The sequence below is a fragment of the Nomascus leucogenys genome, chromosome 16 (assembly GCF_006542625.1).
Source record: "Nomascus leucogenys isolate Asia chromosome 16, Asia_NLE_v1, whole genome shotgun sequence".
Lineage (NCBI taxonomy): Eukaryota > Metazoa > Chordata > Mammalia > Primates > Hylobatidae > Nomascus > Nomascus leucogenys.
The window spans coordinates 64,287,504-64,311,786 of NC_044396.1; the positions used below are offsets into that span (position 1 = coordinate 64,287,504).

Consider the following 24,283-nt stretch of genomic DNA (forward strand, 5'->3'; position numbering starts at 1 on the left):
CTAACCAGTTTTAAACTTAGACTGGACTACCTTTTGGGTGTTCTTACTGCGAACATTTAGGCAACTGAACAAATGGGTGAACTAGGTAATTTTGATGATTTGGTTAATTAGAAATACATCCCATGCCATTTCCTAATTCATCTACTATACCTTAGCTTTCATTTTGGAGTTAAACAGCATTGTTTCTCAAAATAATTAGAGCAGCACTTTAAGAATTCCTGTTTTTCAATGTTTATTTGAATGAGTTAGGATTGAAAACTACTAATGTAGTTGCTGGAATATAATAAATAGATGAAGAACTTATATATTCATAGTGTTCAGGGTACAAAGACAATTAAATATTTTGAGTTATAAAGTCTCCAACAAGTATAGGGGTAGAAAAGAGTAATTAACATAGTGGATTATGGCAGCATATGATTGTTCTATAAACACGTTAGTAACTTGAAAAGACTTCTTGAAAACTTGAAAACTGGCCAGGACTAATACATGGCTTTTTGAAAACTGACTATATAATAGAGTTTAAAATATAGTATAGCTGAAGCTAAGAGCTGTTTTCTACTTTTTTTGGATATTATTTCAGTTTCTTCTACTTCAACCTAGGATTTTCCTTCATGGATAAAATTTTGAGATTAAAAATATTGAATAAATGGTATCAGGTCATTCTTCCTCCACCTAAAAAGAGAACTCTGACATTGATTTTCAAAAAATTTAAAAATTTAAAAATACATAAAAAAGAAATACATAAACTGAAGATTGGAAATGATATGGAATATATGAGTCAAAGACAAAAAAAAGTAAATATGTGGCTACGACATATTGAAATGAGTGGTATGATCCAATATACTTTACTACAATACACAAATTAATCTATTCTCACATTATCTAACATATAGCAAGAAGCCTGACAGCCACCAAGAATAACAGTAAATATTTGTTGATTGTAACTTTATGTTAGGCACTGTTAAACACCATTGGTACATTATCTCCGTTATCACAACTTTTAAAAATGTGTATACTTTTTATTCCCATTGTACATATGAGAAAACTGATGACCAGAAAGTTTAAAGTGCTCAAAATCTAGATTCAGTTAGAGTCAATGTTTTTAAACCAGAAAATGTAAGCATCCATTAAATTTCATTTACAACAAACTCTTTACAGAAAACCATATTTGGAATTATTTTCCACATTTTAAGTGAGACACATAGAGCTACAGAGCATCTAGAGAAGAAGAGAGAACAAAAATGATACTGCTATTTTTTTTAGAAAAAGTCAAAAAAATTTTAAATGGACTAAAACAATGTAGATTAATTGTAGCCGATTCCAAACAAATGACTGTCTTAGCAAGCTTGTGTAATAAACTCAGTTAAACAAAAATGTAAAGTCAGCTTTTTGGCTTAAATGCCTGGTGAAATAATTAATATAGAAACTCTACATAAAGTCATTCTAAAGGATGATTTATTAACTTTATTAGCTAGTATCTGAAGTGTTATCAGAGGACAAAAATTTACTATGTTTTCTGTATTCTCCACAGCAGGCAGAATAAGTTCAATCACTAATCTACAGGAAATTCTGATTTGGGGAATAAGACATTGAAAGTCTGAGAGACAAAAAATTGTAAAATATCTAGCTTATCTGAATGTTATATTTACTTTAATTTGTAAAAAATTTATTGAATTGGGATTCAGATATAAAAACAAGAAGCTTGCCCTCCAAGAGCTCACAATATAGTTTTTATTGGGGTCAAGACAGAAATGCTGTTATGTAATTGGCTCATTGACATATCCTGTGTCTGCTCAACTTTTTTTCCCATGTATAACCCCTCAAAGGTTGAGCCTCTGTCTTCTCTATTTGCATATCTAAATATCTGAACATGAAACCTACATAATCCTAAAGGTCTAGAGAGTAGCCTTACACGAAGGAAAAAGCTGAATGAATGACATCTAAATGTCTGGAATATATAAGTGACAGACTTCAGAATTCTCAACCAACTTCAAGATGTTCTAATAGCGTTAAGACCATGAGAAATTCTCACATTGGCTCCAATTTATACCCCCAAACCTGCTTTCCTGCTTTTCTTTTTGCTACCATCAAAGCCTCCTATAATCTTTTTATCTTCTTGTAAGGCTTTCAATTTTATAGCATGCTTAGAACCCCATAATAATCAGAAGTTACTTTAGACTTGTTATAGCAGCTAAGATACTGTACAAGAAACAGATTTCCAGTATTCTCAGAAACGAAACCTAAAGAAGGAATTAATCCAAAAAAGCTAGAAAGAATAATAAAATACAACTCAATTGTATTCAGCTTAATCAACATTTATGATAATTGTGTGTTAGGCACTGTTCTGGGCCTAGGGGCTACACAAATGAACAATAAAAGTTTTTTGAACATCACAGCTTAGCACATCATTCAAGGTCTATCTTTGCCTTGCTCTTGTAACATAGTGAATCCTTGAAGTCCATGCCCTGTTGTTTTTCACTTCTCTATCTTTGCATATATATCTGCCGCTTAGACCACCCTCTCTCTAGCTCTGTTCTACCAGAATAAGACTCATTGTCATTTGGAATTGTGTTTCATGACTCAGGAAACAATGCTTCCGTCAAGCTTTCCCTGCCCCACAAGCGGTTAAAAATTATATGAATCTACAGCTTCCTGGTCTCTTTCCCTAAACACTGTACTGCTATCCCCTGTATGACTGCCATATCCCTTTTCCATGATGCTTTCACAGCAAGGGCCACTTAAAATTTATTTTTTGTTACTCTGCCTGTTTATTTGTTGTTTCCTCAGATCCTCGTTATGTAACAGGTACTCAATAAAGTTTAATGAGTCTAGTGGTTAGATCAGAAGCTCTAAGTAAAAGCAATTAACATTGAAACCTTTATTTATAGTGATTTCCCTTTCTCTCCACCTCCATTCCCATCCCTGAGCAAAATAATTGAAGTAAGTTGAACAGACTTCATGCTAAACCAGAAAAATTTACCCTTGAAAAATCAAAGATGTTTAAAGTTAAATCTGATAAACAGTGGACTATTTCTAAATGAAATAGCACATATGAGTTATAAAACATACAGCATTCTTTCCAGTTAAATATTTCATATTTATATAGATTTTTCTCAATCTTACCTATATTAAGTTAAACATAAAGCAAATATTTAAGAAATAAATAATCATAAGAACCATTGAATACCTTGACAAACTGGAGGTGCTCCATCCATCTGCAGTCGTTCTCCTAATCTGCACGTCAGAATTGCATTACCAACTAAAGTAAATCCTGGAAGACACTGATACCTAATAATATCACCTATTAAAAAAAAGAGGGGAGGTTTCATATAAGCAACAAGGTGATGATAAACAAATATTTCAATTGTAAGAGAACAGTTTCTCCTTTAGTTATTTTCAGTCAGTATAAAAATGTTATTAGGTATAAGTAGGAATTATATTCAAAATATTGAAAAACCAGTATATAATAGTCATTGACCAATCAGGACTGAAGGCAAAAGTGAACTGCCATGCCCTCTGTACTGGTGCATGCTGGCTGGATATAAGCAATAGTCATAAGGAAATAATTTACTTGATATAGGTGAGATAGTCAATAAAAATATAACAAGTAGTTAGAAGGCTTTCTATTTATTGCTTTCATATTTGAATTAAAGTTACATCGGTCACTGATAGTTTCTTTGTGTGTCTCAACCAAAATCAATATAATAACAATAACGAATAATAAAAGTTTATTATGGCAACATTAAGATGTCTTCGTATATATTTTTCAAACTGTGTGGCATTAATTATTTGGGTTGAATTTCCAACTCAGTTTTAAAGCAACTCTATGATTAAATTGAGTAGAATCAACTAAGCATTTTCCAAGATATGGAAATGAAATATGTCTTCTAATATGCCCTACAAACCATTCATTCTGCCAAGTCAGGCATAGGCCTGAATTCAAAGAACAAAGGTTAGAACTATAGTGTCAGAAGGCAGCAAAATAATGGTTTGGAAAGAACCATGAGAGTACAGTTAACGGCTTCAAATTTTAACAAGTTTTCTAATTATACATTCCAGAAAAACAAAATTAATTTTTCTTCTCTAATAATCCCTTTCCTCTTTTCACTCCTCTCCCTTCTTAAAAATTCTAAATAATCTCTATCAACACAGGGAATGAGGGTCTCAAGACAGGCTATTACTATTCTTTATTTTGGCTTATTTTTAAGCAAATAGTTCTGCCAGTAGTATGTTTTCTTTGAAAATAATTTAACGGGCTTTACCTATTTCAAATTCATCATCTTCCGTCAAAATTTCAGCATTGGGCACAGGTGGTGGAGGTTGGCATACCCTTAGTTGATAGGCTATAAAAATAAAAAATGTGTTTATTTCTTTTCTGAGCAGCTACATGTATTCACATATGCAAAAAAAACAAGAAAATTATCGAAAGTTGTTTAAAAATAAAAATAAATTACATAATTTATCAAGTTTCAATTACATCTTTATTTTTTAAAATATACTACAACATTGCAAAATATTTTCCCATGGTAACAATGCTTACTTTTTATTCCTTATTTCTTACCCTTATTCTAGTCCTTCTTGTTATGTGGTTCAAAACACCTTGTTTTGTTCCTCCTTTGCATGATCACAATTTGGAATTATGTATTCATGTTTGCTTACTTGCTCAGTGCCTATCTTTCCCAATACTCATCACTGAATCCCCTGCACTTAGCAAAGTGCATGGCATACAGCAATAATTGCAAACAAATGCTCAGTGTTTACTTTATTCCAGACAATATTATAAATACTTAATCCTCACAAAAAAATATTTTCTTATTTAATTTATGTTACTATTTCTATAATTGCCCCCATTCTTTTTTTTTATATATTTTAAGTTCTAGCGTACACATGCACAACACACAGATTTGTTACATGTGTATACATGTGCCATGTTGGCGTGCTGCACCCATTAACTCGTCACTTACATTATGTGTATCTCCTAATGCTATCCCTCCCCCATCCCCCCACTCCACCACAGGCCCCGGTGTGTGATGTTCCCCTTCCTGTGTCCACGTGTTCTCACTGTTCAATTCCCACCTATGAGTGAATTGCCCCCATTCTTTAAAAAAGAAAACTGTTAAAGAGTTAAAAATTTGCCCAAATCACGTAGTTACAACGTGACAGAGCTGAGGTTTGAACCTACGTAGCCTGGCTCCAGAGCCTTGTCTCACCATGCTACTTTAATATAATTATGAGATATCTGTTTATCAAATGTCATGTTTCTAATTATTATATCACTTGAACAGGTCATCTCATTGGATTAGATTGGCATTTGGCATAATTGAAAGGCCACCACGACAAAGTCTCTATGAATCCAAGCTTCGTGCCTACTATCCCCACATGACATCTAAAATCTACAACAAAATCATTTGCTTGATTGAAGTTTTTTTTTCCCTGAAAGTCTTCTAAAAATGTACTATACTCATATTCATTCAGGAAACATGTTTTATACTATTATAACATCTGAGGCAAATTGTTTTATATGCCTATTTTTACTACTTAAACTTAGAAGTTCTTTATGTACTCAATGTGCCGATAAAGAGAATGAGACTCAAAAGACACAGTAGCTTATACAAGACCACACCATTAGTACAGGACATAGCCAAAAACTGAAGTGTATATGCTCTAATTTCAAAGCCCATTCAACACTGCTTCTATTGCAAAAAAGTACTACGGGAGTATTGAAAAGCATCAACTAGACCAGGTCAGGAAGACTCCTATAGTAGGAAAAGAATGAGATATATTTGAAAGAAGGAGTAAAATTTGTAATCCTGGGGAGAAGAGTATTTCAGGTGGAGGAGAAAACTGGAACAAAAACTTGGGCAAAGCGTAAAATCATTGATTCATCATCATCTAACAAAAAGCTATTTATAAGAGATTAATTGGCTAATGAACATTCAGGTTACTAAGGACAAAGAAAAGAAAGACTTTTCAAAATGTAGATCTACAGTGATGAAACAAACAAACAAAAAAGTGTTTTAATTTTCTTCTGCAAAGTGTTATCTGTCTCTTCACACTTCTTCCTTCCAGTAGTTTAACCTGTTTGTAAAAGCACTTGCTGTGCGTGGATGTTAATTTGCAAGTAAAACACCACTGTACAGAAGGGTTACTGCTACAGAAGAAAGACTTGCTGGGAAAGAACCCCATGGCAGAAAGTATAACCCGGATTTTTGATAAAATGTTTGGTGGGTAGTAATTAGGAATTTTGAAAATTGTTTTCCTGAACTTATACTTTAAAGGGGTACAGTGATAAAGGCAAAAGGTAATTGTAAGAAATGTCAAAAATGTAAGGGAAAATGGAGAAGATAGGGGGAGCCCTAAACAGAGAAATCTTTCTGAGACTATGCTTTAGGGAAGATTTTGTCTGATCTTACCAGAGAATAGAGATCAACTCAGAAATTACAGAAATGTAGAGATGCTCATACCTGTATTATTTTACATGTGTTTTCTTGTGAAGTTATTTTAATCTTCAGGCTAATCCTAAATTGTTTGATTATTTTAAACAAGAAACACTTTTTTATGTGGAATCCATGACTATTATCATCTGTGGAACATGCTGAGAATGACCTAGATAACTCAGTTGCAGGATTTAAAAGATCAAAGGTTGTAATTTTTTACTAAAGACTATTATGCTCAGAGTTATTATTTTTCCAAGACCACGTGGGTGCTGTAAGCTAATGTCTTATTCTCTGTTCTTTCCTATCACTGTCAGTTTTATTAAATGTGTCTCTAGAAGCTAAGAGATCACTGTGAACCCATGGAGGGTCTGAGGTGTAATGTTCTTACCTCCCAACTCTACTTCAGTAAGAACAACTCTATTTTTGTCAATTTTATAAATTTGAATTCTGAACAAACTTTCCTTTGAATAAACTTTCTACATTCTTACCTAAGTGATTCTCTTGATTCCTTTGGCTACAATTCTGACTTTGTGTCTCAATTCCCAATTCTATATTGCCAGGCTAAACATCTCTTCTGACCTCTTCACGCCTCCCTTTCCCACCCCTTGCTGTTATTTTCTAATCACAGAACCCCTTTTGTGGCACATGTAAACACGACTTGTTCAAAGTGTGTTATTTTCCATTTATTTGCATGCTTGTTCATTGGGTCCCTATGTAGACTTTAAGTTACATGACAGAGGCTATTTGTTTATCTACCTTTTTCACTATCCAGGAATTAGTTATCGTCACTATACTTATAATTCAACTAATATTTGCTAATAACTGACAGAATGTAGGTTTCTTCAGGAGACAAGCAGCCTCTCAACAGTCTTCCCTAAGATGACTCCCACTTTAAAATTGCCAGTGGGGATGAAATAGAAACAATTGAGTGTCAGACAATGCTAAATATTGAAATATAGGCAAGATCTGGCTAAAATGCTTTTCAGGGTTGAACTATGTAATTTTGAATAAAAAGTAAAGGAGAAAGGAGTAATGAAAAACAAGCAAACAAACCTCTTTTCATCTGTTTCTCTTTTGACTTTTGAAGACCAAGCACTACAAAAGGTTTAATCATAAGCAGCTTGCAACAATTTTGTTTTCAATCTTCATCAATCTCTACTAGTATGTTCTTTAACATAACTCTATGATTTGTCTAATGTCTCTCCAATCTTGCTACCAATATCTCAGTCTAGATTCCTGCCATTTCATTCGTGTTGTACTGGGTTGAATAGTTTCACCTAAAATTCATGCCTTTCCTGGAACCTAAAAATGTTATTTGAAATAGGGTTGTTGCAGACGTAATTGGTTAACTTAAGGTTGTATAAAATTATGGGGGTACCCTTAATTCAAGATGACTAGTGTCCTTATAAAATAAAAAGAGACACAGAGATGATCACACAGGTAAGATGGCCATGTGATGATGAAGGTTCAAACTGTAGTGATTCATCTATAAGCTAAGGAATGCCAAAGATTGCTTTTAAGCCACCAGTTTGTGGTACTTTGTTTCAGCAGCCCTAGTAAACTAATACACCTGTGTTATTAAATTGGCCTATAGTGTGTTCCTTACCTTCAGTGTCTCCCTGATACTACCCTTCTTACATACAGTGAAGTGATAGAAGAGAATCAAGGAAGTATTCACCTGGAATCCACTGTGTACAAAGGACTCTGAAAAGTCCTTTACATGCCTCTTTCATTAATCACTAAAATGCCACATCAAAATATGTGTAAATATACTCATGTTACCAAAAGAGACACTAAATTTCATAGTGGTTGAATTATTTGCCCAATTCACACAGCCAGAATTTGAACCAAGTTCCAGTATAAAATTAAGACACATTGTCTCCCAGATTTATAGATAAATAAACCTCGTTTTGAATATCATTTTGTTGCTGCCGTTTCCTTATTTTCAATTTACAGCTTTTTTTATGGCCTACAGATTGAATTTATCATCTTAGATAAAGCAAGATCATTACCCTAATTCTCACCAATCTCTCACACAAAATGTCTGCTATATCCAGTTGAACTTTCCTGTGTCCTTTGTATTTGCCATGTTCATTTCCTATCACACACCTTCATTTTTGGCAACCTTGCCAGCCTAGAAATTGGCACCATAATATTTAGCATTTAGTGTTTCACTGTGTTGAATTGTTTAATGTTTTGGTTCACATTCCACGTACAGCTTATGTATTTTGTATTGTATTTGCATATCCTACAATACCTAACACATTTAATTTAGTTGTTTATTAAATAAGTTATTATTGAGCTCCTGTGATCTGCCAGATGCCAGAAACCATAATAGGTGCTGGGAATGCAAAGGTAAGCAAAGCAGACAGAAGCCTGCTCTGTATATGCTAATAGTTGGTGAGAAGGATATTAATTAATTAGTAGAATTTAACTAGTTGAAGCAAGGGGTGTGTGTGTGTGTGTGTGTGTGTGTGTGTGTTTCTAGAGATGAATGATAGCCCTAGTGAGAGAGAGGAGGGATCGAAAAGAGCAAAAATCAGGGGCTAAATCAGACAGGATTGTACAGGTTATACTCAGGATTTCATTTATTTTAAGCTAAGACCAATGGGAGGCCTTTAAAGAGATTTAAGTTGGAGAGGAATGTGGTCATATTTATCCTTTAAAAGACCACTCTGGCTGTAGTCAGAAATTTTTAAAAAGCACACACACAATTGGAAGAGAACAACAGTGGATAGCAAGAGACTACTAGAGTCTATATTGCAGGGGTGTTAAATAAACAATTGCTGATAGAGTCTACATAACTTCATAGTGTCCCCAAATGACTTATGCATTAAATTAAAAGTCCTGATTATGAACTTCAAGGGTTTCTAACTTTGTCTGATTAACTTCATCCCCACCTATTAACCAGCTTATATTTTTAGCTATAAATAAACAAAAAATAGTTTATCTCCTCTACTTAAAATTCAAGTACCACTGATAGGCATGTGGCCTATCATTCCCACTTCTTAAAAAAATGTTAAACCACATCTCTTCATTTTTAATACTAAATTTCAAAAAATCAAACCTGTCTACAACCTCTTACTGTAGTCTTTTTAATTACTGCATCAACAGAGCTCTCAAATGGTTGAGAGCTTAATATTTGATAATATAGCTAAAATTTTATGTCCTATATAATTTTCTTTTGTCTCTCATTTTCTTGAAATCTATCTTCCTAGCTCTTTTACAACTTTGTCTGAACATGACTAAAACAGAGATGTCTTCACTGATAATGCTACCTAAAGTTGATCCTTTGCAGTTAACTTTGTTTCACAGTCTGGCAATTTTCACAATCTGTAAGAATTATGTATTTGTTTACTATCTATTTTTTATATTTGTTTATGTATTTGTTTACTATCTATTTTCTTACACTAGAATGTAAACTCCATGAAAGCAGGCATTTTTGCTTTTCTTATTAGCTACTAACTCTTTAGGGCATAATCCAGTGTTCAGCACATAACAGCATTCAATAAATATTTGCTGAATGACTGAGTGCTAGAGAAATGAAAGAATGGATGCTGAATTAGAGTATATACATATATATTATATATAAGTATATATATGAATGAGTATATACGTATGATATATAACACATTCTTATGGTATTGAGTAAGGACATAGTCTAGACTCTTTGGCTCTTTGGGTTCAAATCTTGTTTTGAACACTGAAAAATTGGCAAAACTTGGGCAAGTTATTTATCTTTCTGCCTTGATTTCCTCATTTATAAAATAATAATGAAATAGTAATAATTTTATGCCATCCCAAAGGGCAGTTATGAGAATCAAATGGGTTTACACAGGCAAAGCATTTGGAATACTGTCTGGCACATTTTAAGCTTATCTTTTAATAAGAATAAACCACTATGATATCAAATTGGAATTCTATTTCTTCAAGATATTTGATATTCATAAATAAATAACATAAATATTAATATTTTCTGCTTTTCTTAACTTTCACTTCTTATGTATAAAGGACATTTTTATTTGGCAGTTATTTACAGAATTATGAATAAAATTGAGGCATGTTATCTTTGTTGGTCAAAGAAAAGGGTGTAACGATTGTGAGGTGTGATGCATCAGTTGTTTTGTAATTGAAGGCAACAAAGGGGAATTAAACATTGTGCAGCTCTGCTTCTCTTTCTGAAGATGTTTCTATCAAACCAATCAACATCATGAAAAATATACATAATCCAGTTTGTATTTATAACTACATTTGTGCACAAAGCAGGCTGATCAAATATTTACTCTGTAACCAGACTGATGGTTCAAATCTCGGTCTGCTGTTGGCTATTTCCATCAGCTTAGGCAAACTGCTAAGAATCTGCTTCAGCTATCTCATCTGTAAAATAGACATAAAGCCAAGATTGAGTTAAAATATTATAAAGTGCTTAGAATAAGGCCTGAACATATTACCAGTTAAGAGGGAGGGTACATTCCCTGTTTGACAAATACTGGCATCAGCGTTTCTGCTGTGATGATGTTTGTTCCCCATACTCATGTAACTTCAATCTGACGTGACCTTCCTCACAATGGGTCATTCAAAGCACCCATGTGACTTCTCAGAACGTATCTAACCATTTGTTTGTTTCTTTTCTGATTTAAATTGGATATTCTTGGCCAGGCACAGTAGCTCATGCCTGTAATCCCAGCACCATGGGATGTGAAGAGAGCAGATCACTTGAGGTCAGGAGTTTGAAACCAGCCAGCCACCTGCAGAGACAGGTGAAACTCTGCCTCTACTAAAAATACAAAAATTAGCCAGGTGTGGTGGTGCATGCCTGTAATCCCAGCTACTTGGGAGGCTGAGACAGAAGAATCACTTGAACTCAGGAGACAGAGGTTGCAGTCAGCTGAGCTTGTGCCGCTGCACTCCAGCCTGGGCAACAGAGTGAGACCCTGTCTCAAAAATAAATAAATAAGTAAATAAATAAATAAATTGGATATCCTTGTTTTACATTGATGTACCTTATACTGCAGTATAAAATCCATGAGTTTAGCAACACACTGTATCATCCTATATAATATATAAGTGTCTGTGGTCTCAAAACTATTAGCACAGTGCTCTGGAAATCACTTAAGAAATACTAATTAGTAACAAATCAAATTAAGAAAATACCTCATTCTGTATAAAATATATGCTTTGGTTACTCAGGAAGAAAATAAACAGGTTTGGTAGAAATATATCCAATGTTGTATAGGTTAGGATCATAGACAAACTGGAAATAATCTTAGAAATCATTTCTCCTAGACTCTTTGAGGGGTAGTAGGAAGATGACCTAAATAAGTGAAATGAGGTGGACAAGGTCACATATTCAGCCACTGGTGGAACTGAAATGATTAAATCATATAAATTATGTCATCTAAACTTTAAATCGTATGTGCATGTATTTTAGTCCATGCTTTTCATGGATTGTTCCATTTAGAAACAGTTTGCAGCCATGACCATTAACAGAAAAGCTGCACAAAATAGATATTCACACTTTAAAAATACACATTGGAACTAAGTATGTGTTCTCTTTAGAAGAATCATTTTATCTGACATGCCCCACCAACTTTTAAACACCATTTGCTATCTAACAACTGCTAACAACTACATGAGAGCATCGTATTCCATATGTCTGTATCTTCTGAGGATGGCTATTATTTAAATAGTTCTCTGTTTTTGTTCAAATGTGCATAGATATCTGGTTCCTCGTCCAACAAATATGCTTTTTGAAATTGGTTTAAGATTTGATTCTGGCAATATTTTTTCGTTATTTTTAATTTTCTATTTTCTTTTCAATGAAACATCCAACCCAATTCCAGAAAATAATGCTGCATGTGTCTACTTCCATTCAATGCGCTATTAAAGGCTTCTTCAAAAAAGACAAAACAGAACACTGGCAAATTGCCATTCCTTCTCCAAACCAAAAAAAGCACAAGCACATAACCTTTCTGCCAAGTAAGGACACAGTATTCCTTACAGAGGACAGAAGTAACGTTGCATATTCCCTTATAAACTCTAAGCTTTATGTAAGCCCCAGTGTACTTCAGTGCTCATCCGGATTAGTTCAAGTATGATAATCTCATGATTTGGGGGAGAACAACTGTTGATAAATTTTATGTTCTGTTATGCAGTTTGGGCAGTGTTATTTTTAAACTTATCTGAAATAAGCTTAAGCTATTTCACTTGAAATCAGAACTAAGTGTATTGAAATTAATGCTACCTTAGTTTTAATAAAGAGAAGAAAACAATAAATTTGTTTTCCATTTTGCAGAAAATCTGCCATTGAGTTGACATGAACATAGAAGTGTGTTCCAGCAGGGTTTAAATTACTTTACAAATATCCCTTTTACACCACTAATATTTTATATTCAGTTTGTTTCTCTGCCTCTATAAGGGAGAATATTAGAAATCAAGAGTGAATGCTTATTTGGATTTAGAGATGAGAGAAAGAAAGTTTCTATCATGAGGAATGAAAATGAATCAATGATCTGGTTTTGTTCTGTGTCCCGACCCAAATCTTATCTCAAATCATAATCCCCATAAGCCCCATGTGTTGAGAGAGGGATCTAGTGGGAGGGGATTGGATCATGGGAGTGGTTTCCCCCATACTGTTCTCATGAGAGTGAGTGAGTGCTCGTGAAATCTGATGGTGTTTGACAGTTCCTCCTTTACACACTCTCTGTCTCTCCTGCCAACATTTAAAACGTGCCTGCTTCCCCTTCTGCCATGACTGTAAGTTTCCTGAGGCCTCCCCAGTCATATGGGACTGTGCATCAATTAAACTTCTTTCCTTTATAAATTACCAAGTCTTGGGCAGTTCTTTATAGCAGTGTGAGAATGGACTAATCCAGACGACAAGAGGTCACTCTTACTATTTCCCTAGAAAAGAAATAACAGAAACTATTGCAAAACAAAACTATTGGGATATCTGCTGGATTATTGTAAGAGCATTTCAATATCTGTTGCATGAATTGTCTTCTCCACATGCAGACAACTAATTTAAGATTGCTGCCTTAGTGCTGAGCCCATTAAAATCTGAAAAATAACGTGCCTAAGTCCTCTTCTCTACATTGTTGACTTCCCTGGCATATAGACCTGGCTCTAATTGATAGGCCATTGTCTCCTGTTAAACATAAACAATTTCCCAGCAGACAAGGTAATTCTTTTACCTTATTGAAACAAGACAGAAATAAGACCTTTCCATAGTCATAATCAGAAAACAAGAACACTGTTCAAATCATCAAAATGACAGTCTTCCACCTCAGCCAACATTAGTGAATAGTATTTCCACACTAATTATATAGGTATATTCCATTCCCTCCACCTTCTAGAAAAAAAATACTAAGATATCCAATCATAAACCTGCTCAAATTTTTTAACAGCACCCAATCCAGAAGAAAATTATGTTTCCTTGAACCCCTCTCAAAACCATCTCATACAGTCAAATTCCTATATCAAGCCTCTCCTGACACACTTTTGCTGACTTCACAGAGTCCCTCATCATATGTTGTCTCACTCACTATCACGAGCTAATAAATCTAACTTTGTTTAACAGAAGTTGTGTTCCTGATAGTCTTTGGCTGGAGGCAACAGAAAGTAAGATATTTAAGAAAATAAATACCATACCTTATGAACTGTATATACATGCAGTGAAGTGTCAAAAGATAGTAATTTTGACATGACTTTTAGTCATTTGAGTAATAATTAAGTAGTCATTTAAGTCATTTAAATAATAGTAAATGGTATTTTCCTTTCCTCCTAACAGTTCTAGCAGTTTGGGTTTTAGCTCCATTGCTTCATTTTATACACACACGTACACACACACACAACACACACACACACACACACACATACACACACATACATTATTACACGATGTCCATATCTCCTGTTCTCTCTGGACATCCAATAATGAAACACTTTACGGGTTCTGTGCTCTAGCTATTACAATACAAAAGGAGGTCAGGTCTTTAGGTTATGTGAGGCAAAGGGGTCACACAGTTAAAGGCAATCGTGACTTATGGTTTATATAAAGCATGTCCTTACATCTGCAGCAGTGTCTTTTAGGATGAGACTTTATGAAGTTAATACTTGTTTCCAAATACAGCATTTATTGTAAAAGTAGCATAACCGTAAAAGATGACCTGAAACACATTACAGGCCTTTTAAATACATTTCTTTAAAATAATGAGTCGTTATATAATCAACTCATTCTTCAATAGAAAATGTGCTAATAACAGAAAATAATGAATAACATAATTATTAAATCATATTATGCTAAGAAAATCTTCCACATACAAAGTGAATTTCCCTAGTACATTGATATTAGAAAATCGAGGGACCTGGATAATTGGCTTAAACACCATAAAATAATTTCTGTATTAAATTAGTAAATACAACTTTTGGCTATACACTAGTCACCTGGTTATTTTGAGTGACATAAGCCAGATCTCAATAAAACTTTTTTTCTCTTGGCACAGTGACCACAGCACATTTTAGAAACTATAAAGAATACATTGAGCTGTGATAAAATGTACTGTTACTACTTTGCAGATCTTGGGGAAATGAAGCAATAAGAAGCTTAAAGCTCCAAGTTATAATTAGGAAGCATATTTGAGAAAATGAGATGACCCATCATATGGCTAAAAATGAAAATCACTTTGACTAAATTTTCAAAGAACAATTAGGTTTATATACCATTAAATATAATCTATTCATGAGATAATACCAGCTTAGAACATTGGCATTTAATAAGAATACAATGAATTTTAGCTGTTGTTATTGTTGTTTTGATTTTTCAAAAAGAGATCATTCTTTGAAGTCAGACAGGCCTATTTTGAACTCCAGACAGCCCTTCTACTTATTAGTTCTCTGGCTTTATGTAGGTTAACTGGTTTTTTACTCAGTTTGTTCATTATTAAAATGAAGATAATAATACTTACCTTATAGGGTTATTATGAAAATTAGCAATAATACATGGAAAGCACCTAGCACAGGGCTCAGCATATTAAATTTTCAATAAATGGTTGTTACCACTAATATAGTGATGGTTATACAAAGTCACTGCAAAAAGAACACTCAGTTAAAATTTATTTTGGGTAATTTATCTTTTAGGGGGTCATTAATTAGGACTGAATATTATTATTAATTATAAACCAACCTCATCTTGACTCTACAGCAGATATGAAGAAAATGCGGTTCTTACTTTAGGAAATCATAACTATAGCAACACAGAGACAAAAACATTCCCTCAAATGAGAAAAAAATATGATACCTGAGGTAAAGTGTCTCAACATTTACGCCTGTCCTATTTTTTCATTGCAGAGAGCTTTCATTTTGCAAAGCTTTTTTATGAATGTTATTTTTGATCATAAAAGGCTTTATGAAGGTGATGTTTTATAAAAGACAGATGGCTGCCTGGATCTCATAAAGGAAGTTAGGTTAGAGAAAAAAACACACATTTTTTCCTCTCTTTTCAAGCACATTCAAAATATATCAATAAATAAAACTTCAATGATCAATGTGACCTTAAGAAAATACACAAAAATATTGAACTGTCAACTTTATAAAATAAATAAACAAGTCTTGAGAAAATCACTTCTGAATTATAAAGCAAGGTATATCAGAAGTAACTATCAAGTCTAAGAGGATATAAAGAAAACTGGGTGTGGTAGTAAACCATTCAAAGATTAGGCATACTCAGCCAGCTTAAAATAAGTGTTAAGCTTATAATGAATTATATACTTGGTTTATTTATCAAAAATTCCAAGTAATTTTACCAATTTTTTACTATTATGAGATTTCATTATGACATTGAGCTTATAGTTCAAATTAGTATTAACGGGCATATCTTCTTGTTCTTGTTAAGGAGGATGTAATTTAGAATTACACATCTAGTAATTCTAAAATGATGTTTTTAAAAGTTGTTACTAATACAGCTCAAATAAATGCAAATAACTTTTTAAAGAGTCTGAACACACACTTCCCACTGTAACACTAAAATAAATCAGTCAATAACAAAAATATAAAGAGGATAAGAACAATAAATTTGTATCCTCACAAAACACTCACTTAACAAACTCATAAGGCCTGTAAAATAATATACCATATTGTAATTAAGTTTTCAAAAGTTTGGTAAGAAGAATAAGTGTAATCATAGAAGTGATGGCAGTGATCACCATGAGTTCAAATTATCAAGAAGTGGAGGATATGGGACTTAACGTAAAAAGACTTAAATAACTGAAGATGAATTAAGAAACCAAGAGTATCTATGATGGAGATGAAGATGTGATTTAAGAACGGAAGTTCAGGAGGCAGTGAGAAAACCAACCTGACTGAAGTTGTGTAGGGCCTGGAGAGTAAGAATCAGCGAACTGGATTATAGGGTAGCTTTAAATTAGATTTAATGTAGGCCTCATGCATTCTTGAAAAGGTAGGTAGGAATGAAAGCAGTGCTTTAGAAAAATTATCCTATTAGACTAGAGAAATTTAAAGTATCAGTCAATTTTTAACATGAACTCTGGCTATGCTCCCAAACTTCAAGTTTATTTTAAAATTTAGGTAGAATCTCCATAGCTGTTGATTCAAACAGTAGGTAGGCTTCATTAGGCTCTGGCAATTTTTTTGCACCTTATTATAAAATCTAATGAATAAATGTCCTATTTGAAAATTCTAAAATGTGAGGTAAGATATGGTATGGAAACATATTTACTGAACATCTGCTCTGCCAGGCATTATGCTAACTGTATATTATCAATTATCTCCAATTCTTAAAACGTCTCCTCAATGTAAAGCTGATAATAGTAACAATTACAATATTTCTACAGTTGAGCTATATAACATTGCCCATGGGATTTTTTTGACCAACGATTTTATATGGTTCAACCTAATATATGCCAGTAATTGGAGTAAATTATACATATATAATATGACATTTAATCCTCTCAGCAATTCTATCATATTGTTTTACAGCTGAGGAAAGTAGAGATCAAAGTGTAACTTGTCCAAGGTCAAATAGAAAATAAAGGTTTAAATGAATATTTGATCTGTTTTATTTGTATTGATTGATTGATTGATTTTGAGACAGAGTTTCACTCTTGTTGCTCAGGCTGGAGTGCAATGGCGCCATCTCGGCTCACTGCAACCTCTGCCCCCCGGGTTCAAGTGATTCTCCTGCCTCAGCCATCTGAGTAGCTGGGACTACAAGCATGAACCACCACGCCTGGCTAATTTTGTATTTTTAGTAGAGACAGGGTTTCACCATGTGGGTCAGGCTCGAACCCCCAACCTCAGGTAATCCACCTGCCTTGGCCTCCCACAGTGCTGGGATTACAGGCATGAGCCACTGTGCCCAGCCTTGATCTGCTTTATTCTTAAGCAATTCTATTTCTATCACACATGTCTCAAAACCCACTTGAAATGAGGATATATGTTTATATATTCATATATGTGTATATTTAAATCCACACTAAGATTGTGTGTTTATGTATATCTATTATCCACATTTTTTTATGAATGTTCAAATTCTGTCTCATACACACACACACACACACACATGAACACACAACACTGACATCCTTTCCTTTGATAATATTTTTCCCTTGAACTGTCTCCTAAATTTTATAAAAATTTTATACTTCCTATAGGGTTATCTTGTGGATATTTATAGTTCATCAATGAATAGCCCTTTCTTTATGATTTCAAGCAGTACATAAAATGATAAAAAAATATTGAGGCAGAAATCCATGTGGAGATAAAATGTACACAATATAGTTCGGCAACTAATTCATTTTTCTATCTTAATGATTACATATTAGTTCCCGAGTTATGATTTTCTATCAAAGTGATAATTCTATTGTTTCAGCCTTAAGCTATATCTGCAAACTGCCAGCATTAATGATCAACTCAGTAGGAAAGGCAAATAAATTATTTTAAAAAAAACAGCCCGAATAGAAGTTGTCTGACTGAATACCCAACTTTCTAGAAGAGATCAGCGCGTCCATGGTGGTATGGCCATAGACTAAACCCCTGACTTTTCAAGTGGTTATGTTGGATTGCATATCAGTTCTGGATGGCAGTGGATCACTATGGAGAAACTAATTAGATGCCATCAAATTGGCTAGTAAGTGCTCAAATTAAGCAACTCAAACATTTTATGATCAATTTCTGACTAGATCCAATGTGCTTTAAATGTCTTTGAACATAATCACAGTTGATTTACTATATTTTTCATGGAATATAAGCATTAAGTATCAAATATTTAGCTACTTTATATTAAAAAGGTGAAATGCTAAGTCATACATTATGTAATGGGCAAAGCACGTGTCCATCCTCACATTTTCATATAATTTTTGCAAACTTAATTTAATAGATTATTGGTCTTGTGAAATACTCATGGAATTAGTCTGACAAAGTTACATGAGGCAGAATGTGTTTTAATGAGACTATAGTCATAGCAGATAAAAGGATGTAATCATTATAGATAAATAATCATTTTCTTATTAATAATGGAATATAACCGATTGAGGATTAAAACAAAAATAAAGAAGAGAAACACCTCTGTGAAACCTTCTGAATGTCCTTTCAAAAAGTTAAGTTTATGAATACAGAGCCCAGAACAAAGGATACTATACAGTGAAATCAAATTGAGACTATACATAAATTATTCCACAACAGTAAAAGCTATGAACTTAATGATCTGGAATAGTCACTTAAAACTGTAAGATTCTAGAATAGACACAGTTTTGAAACAACAGTATAAATGAATGAGTAATGTGATCCAAAGCATAAAGATACTGAATGCTAATTTTAGAAAGATTCACAGCAGGTTGAATAGATTAAATATTTTGTATAGGAAAAAAATCTATTGATGTCTCAAAATTACATGCAATAAAGTATGAACAGCTGGTTCTCTTTTATTGGTTTTCATGCAGAAATGATTATTTTCCAGTGGGTAATTACTGACTGATTTATTTCCTATATCCATTTGCTCACATTTTAATGTCCCTGAATACATAGAAGAGGTCATCTTTTGCAGGGAAATGTGTTTGAAATGCTAAAGTTACTGTGATTATAAAATTTACAATTTTAATACCTTTTCAATCATTGGTTAAACATATATTGCATTCACTTTTTTCTAGGACAAATTAAACAGTACCAAATGAAATAGGAACTCTCAGATAATACCAACCATGATAACTGAGCACAAAAAAGCCGCTTGTTGTGAAATCACTGTGGAATTTGATTAGAATCTGATTTGAAGTACTGTAGACTGATTCCAAAGCGGTATTGCCACTGAACTGACCGATCTGAGGTGAATTTTGGTCTGGTCCATCCCTATGAGACAAGGATTGGGAAAGGAGGAGATATCAAGATTGATTTTGGAAGTAGTTTTGAACCAAGTTTAATAAAAGTATTGCATATATTTATATTCTAACATATCAATAATAAAGATGCAGGAAGCTAATAATAAATAATTGATAATAATAAATAAATAATAAAGATGCAGGAAGCTAACCAATGAGTGCAAATTATATATTTTATATCTATGTAGGTGACCACATAATTTTAAATGTAAAGTATAAAAATAGATTACATTTTTACTAAATGGAATGTGCTCATATTAGTTATAATCAATACATTGTCTTTGTTTATTTTTTACCAAAATTCTGATGCTTTTAAATGCTTGAGGTTTGCCCCTCTTTTATTTTCTTCAGCAACAGTCTTGAGAATCACAGACTGTCAAAGTTACAACTCTTAGATTAACAAATTATCAGTAGTTAATTATTAATTCAGACACTTTCTTTAATACATTTTTATTTATTTACTTATTTATTTAGAGACAGGGTCTCACTCCATTGCCCATGCTGGAGTGCAGTAGGATGATCACAGCTCACTGCACATTTGACCTCCCAGGCTCAAGGGATCCTCTCACCACAGCCTCCTGAATAGCTGAGACCACAGGTGCATGCCACCATGTCTGGCTAATTTTTTATTTTTTCTAGAGACAGAGTCTCACTATGTTGTCCAGGCTGGTATTGAACTCTTGGGATGAAGTTATGCTCCCACTGTGGGCTCCCAAAGTGCTGGGATTGCAGATGTGAGCCACCGCACCTGGCCTTAATATATTTTTAAATAAAGATGTTTCAATTGACAAGACTGTAATACAACTAAATTTTTATGACAGGAATCCACTAGTTATATTAAATAATTATAATTTCTTAAATTCCACTGGCTTTTGTAAGTAGAGAACTTCCATACCTTAAACTTAGTCTGTTAACTCCCTGTTTTAGCACATTAATTTAATAATATTTTTTAATCTTGTTTTCACCTATGAAGTCTTTGTTCCACAATGTTTACCTAGTTCATGGGGCAAATAAGCCAAAACCTATTTCTCTTGTGTATGTAATTCTACAAGACACATACTGTCACTCTCAGTTACTTACATCAATTCAAATATCAGATGACAATTTGTAACAGAGTATTGTGATACAGTTTTATTCCAACCTTGTTTTACTGCATATATAATTGAATAAATCAATAACAGTAGTCCTGACTTACCATACAGTAATGAAATCATATATTGGTTCTGTTTGAAGAACGGTGAAATTGATGTAGATGCCATTCCCAGGGGGTACTCTGACAAGCCAAAAACAGTCTTGAAAGTTTGGATATTCATCAGGATACCCAGGAGAATAAATGGTGCCATTCATTGCAGTTATATTCCCACCACAAAGAGCTACAGAAAAAGCCACAAAACAAAATAATATTTTAAAATAAAAATAAACTGACTATGGAGAAAAAGGCAAACATTTCACATATCTTAAGTATTATGAAGCACATTTATGCTTTGTTTGTATTTCAGTTGAGGTATATATAATGAAGTTGGCAACAGTGCACAAAATAGAGTCAACTTTTATTTTTCCACATGAGGTATACTAAATAATTGTTATTAATGATCATTAGATTAGTAAATTCCATTGTCTTCTTTATTTGCAATTACATTGTCTTCTCTATTATTTAAATATTTTATATCAATGCAAAGACTTTAACTTTCATTTGCCTCTTACAATGTGTACATATAAGGCCTTATAAGAGGTTCAAAGCCTTTTATTTCAAAGGGTTTTCTAGAGGAAAGGAACTCAGTAGCAGTATCTGGGTTAGTGGTTTATATAAGAATGACTTAAATGCATACAAACCCACATGCACCCCCTTCCCTTCCCCACACACATAAGAAAAGCTCCAAAGTGTGAATCAACTATTTTTTCACTCCCAATAGGAAAGGTTAGGACTCCTGCCAATAATGATAAAACCGTTATTCATTATAGAGCCTTAGGGGTTTAAAAAATATCTTCAGCTGAGAGACTATATATTCAGCATGCTACTGGAAGAGGAAGATAAGTAAAAAGTGCCAAAACAATATTAAAAACAGATTACATCATCTAAAAGATAGCTTCAAGTTAGAAGCATACCTTCACACCTTGGAAGTGGATGATTCCAATTACGACTGACTCCGTGAAGGCATGTGAGAGCTGAACTTCCAATTAATGTGTATCCTGGGAAACATTCAAATGAAATGGTTTGACCCACAGTAAAATCATTACCAATTACAAAACCATTTCGAAACGGGCGTGGATCAGGACAGCTTTGCAACTGATAGGCTGGAAAGAGGAAAAAGAGAGTTTTTCTTTCCAAATTTCAGAGGCCACAGATAGGGTACTACAGCAATTTTGCAAATAGATGTGATGCTACTTGTAGTTGATTATAAATAGCAATTCAGGTTTATGATAAATGCTGTCAATGACCTGTGACATAAATTTCTTCTCATGTCTACAATTTTCATATTTAAAATGTTAGTACAATTCATAAAAATGCATGCTTTCTTCACCTACTTGTGCAACCCAACTAAATTACATTTTAATGAAAATGTAAACTCTTCTTAAAGCTACAATTTTAATCGAATATATTCTGATTCTCTTCCAGAGAATGCAATTGCTCCTTGATTATGTTACAAGCACACAGAATGCAATAAGAATATGTTTAAGCCTAATTCTGAGCCTTTTTACAGTTTGTTTTACGAATTGTTTTTCTACAAATCACAATATACTTCTGTTGAGTTAATTTCAAAGAAGTTAGTTTGTAAAATAAAGCACTGAAAAAAAATTTTATTTTAATATAAAATAAACTTTGTACTTCAGTTATGGGATCATTTGGGCAATGCAGTATAATTGCCTGTTTATTTGTTCATACTTCTCTTGCTCTACATTTTGTATGAGATCAAAGTTCCTGTTTGTATTATTATCATATCTTAAAGCCTTGGCTACTGCCTTTCACAGAGTAGTGTTAAATAAACATTACCAAATAAATGTTAGACCTATGAACAGGGCCTATTCTCATATAATATCAATATTTGGAACTTTTTAATTAAGAAGTTCAAAATTGTATTCTAATTAGTAAAATTTAAATTGCTGAAAATCAAAGACTACTTCTCTACGAAACCGTTAAAATTTTATATTCCTCAAATAAAAAATTACATTCGAAGTTGAATAAACTATCTTGTTGTTTATTACAATATAACTCAAATTTTTAGGACTAGAGGTTTCAGAATTAATGAACAAATTCTTTAAAATGTTAAGTGCTTTTATTCTTAATGTGTCCTTTTCATTTTAATTGATATTCTACACAAAAAATATTCTACACAAAAACATATTAGAAAGAGTTCTCATTCCAACTTAAGACAAATGTGTATTACGAATTGATCATTAGGAGTTGGAATATATTATTCTATTAAATATACCCTTTCAATTTCTACTCCATGCTTTTTAGTTTAATAAGTATAGAAAATAGATTTTAAGTGTTTACGAGAAAGTTCCCATTCTAATGTTATATACAATACAGTGAGGTGGGAGAATTGGGTCTGGAGGTAGGGAACCTAAGGCTGTCTAACACCTAAGGCTGTCAAACTAAATTGAAAGGAAAACCCTAACTTTCCACACCTAAGTAATAAAAGGACCAGAGGCAACCCCATCTGCAAACCCCTCAACTTTTCGGCCCAGCAGATGAGAAATTGGCTGTCGGCAACCAATCAGACTGATTGCGGGCTGAGTCTCCGTTTGCATAGAAATATAACTTTGTAACTTCACCTTAGCCTCTGATTGGTTGCAAAAAGCAATTGGTTGCTTTTTGCAACCAATCAGATATTTGCACAGGAGTGTGATCTTTGTAACTTCACTTCAGCTTCTGGTGGGCTGCTTTCAGATCAGACTGATTGCGGGCTACCACTTCATTTACATGAGGTGAGCATGAAGTGGCCAATGGGAAACTTCTAGGGGGCATTTGGACCCAAAAAGATTCTGTATCTGGGCCCTTGAGCCACTGGTCAGCCTGCTCCCACACTGGGAGTGTACTTTCGTTTTCAATAAATCACTGCTTTCGTTCTTTTGTTGCTTCATTCTTTCTTTGCTTTGCTGGGTGTTTTGTCCAATTCTTTGTTCAAAAAGCCAAGAACCTGGACAACTTGCAGTCACAATCTTGTACCAGTGACAACAGGACTTACCAAACCTAATAATCTTGTCAGTAATAACATTAATTTTTAAACTAATTCCTTCAGTAGAAGGGTACTCTTAATTGTACAGTATAATTTTTCCAAATTCAGAAGGTTCTTAAAATTTAACCACAAAATCAGTCCAAAAATAATATTGACTCTGTGAATATACATGTTAACTATTTCTTTAAAATGCACTAGGTTAGTTACATAAGTGTAGCACAAAACAAAACCACTTTAAAACTCAGTGTGATTCACAAATAACATCTCCTCACCATTG

At 33.4% G+C, this 24,283-nt stretch overlaps 1 protein-coding gene and 1 long non-coding RNA gene across 3 annotated transcripts in view; one reads left to right on the forward strand and one right to left on the reverse strand.

Moving 5' to 3' along the window:
- Positions 1-24,283, reverse strand: part of CSMD3 (CUB and Sushi multiple domains 3) — a 1,213,340-nt gene that overhangs the window by 93,604 nt on the left and 1,095,453 nt on the right. For both annotated transcript variants that reach the window (XM_030795533.1, XM_003256134.3), the window contains 5 exons: positions 21,932-22,120; positions 21,021-21,198; positions 19,651-19,796; positions 4,263-4,343; positions 3,188-3,301 (listed from right to left, as the gene is read on the reverse strand). In XM_030795533.1, the coding sequence (XP_030651393.1) occupies positions 3,188-3,301; positions 4,263-4,343; positions 19,651-19,796; positions 21,021-21,198; positions 21,932-22,120 (708 nt within the window). The remainder of the gene's footprint in view (positions 1-3,187; positions 3,302-4,262; positions 4,344-19,650; positions 19,797-21,020; positions 21,199-21,931; positions 22,121-24,283) is intronic.
- Positions 23,588-23,790, forward strand: LOC115830704. Its single transcript, XR_004026260.1, has 3 exons — positions 23,588-23,617; positions 23,669-23,670; positions 23,718-23,790. It is a non-coding gene; the product is annotated as an uncharacterized LOC115830704 (long non-coding RNA).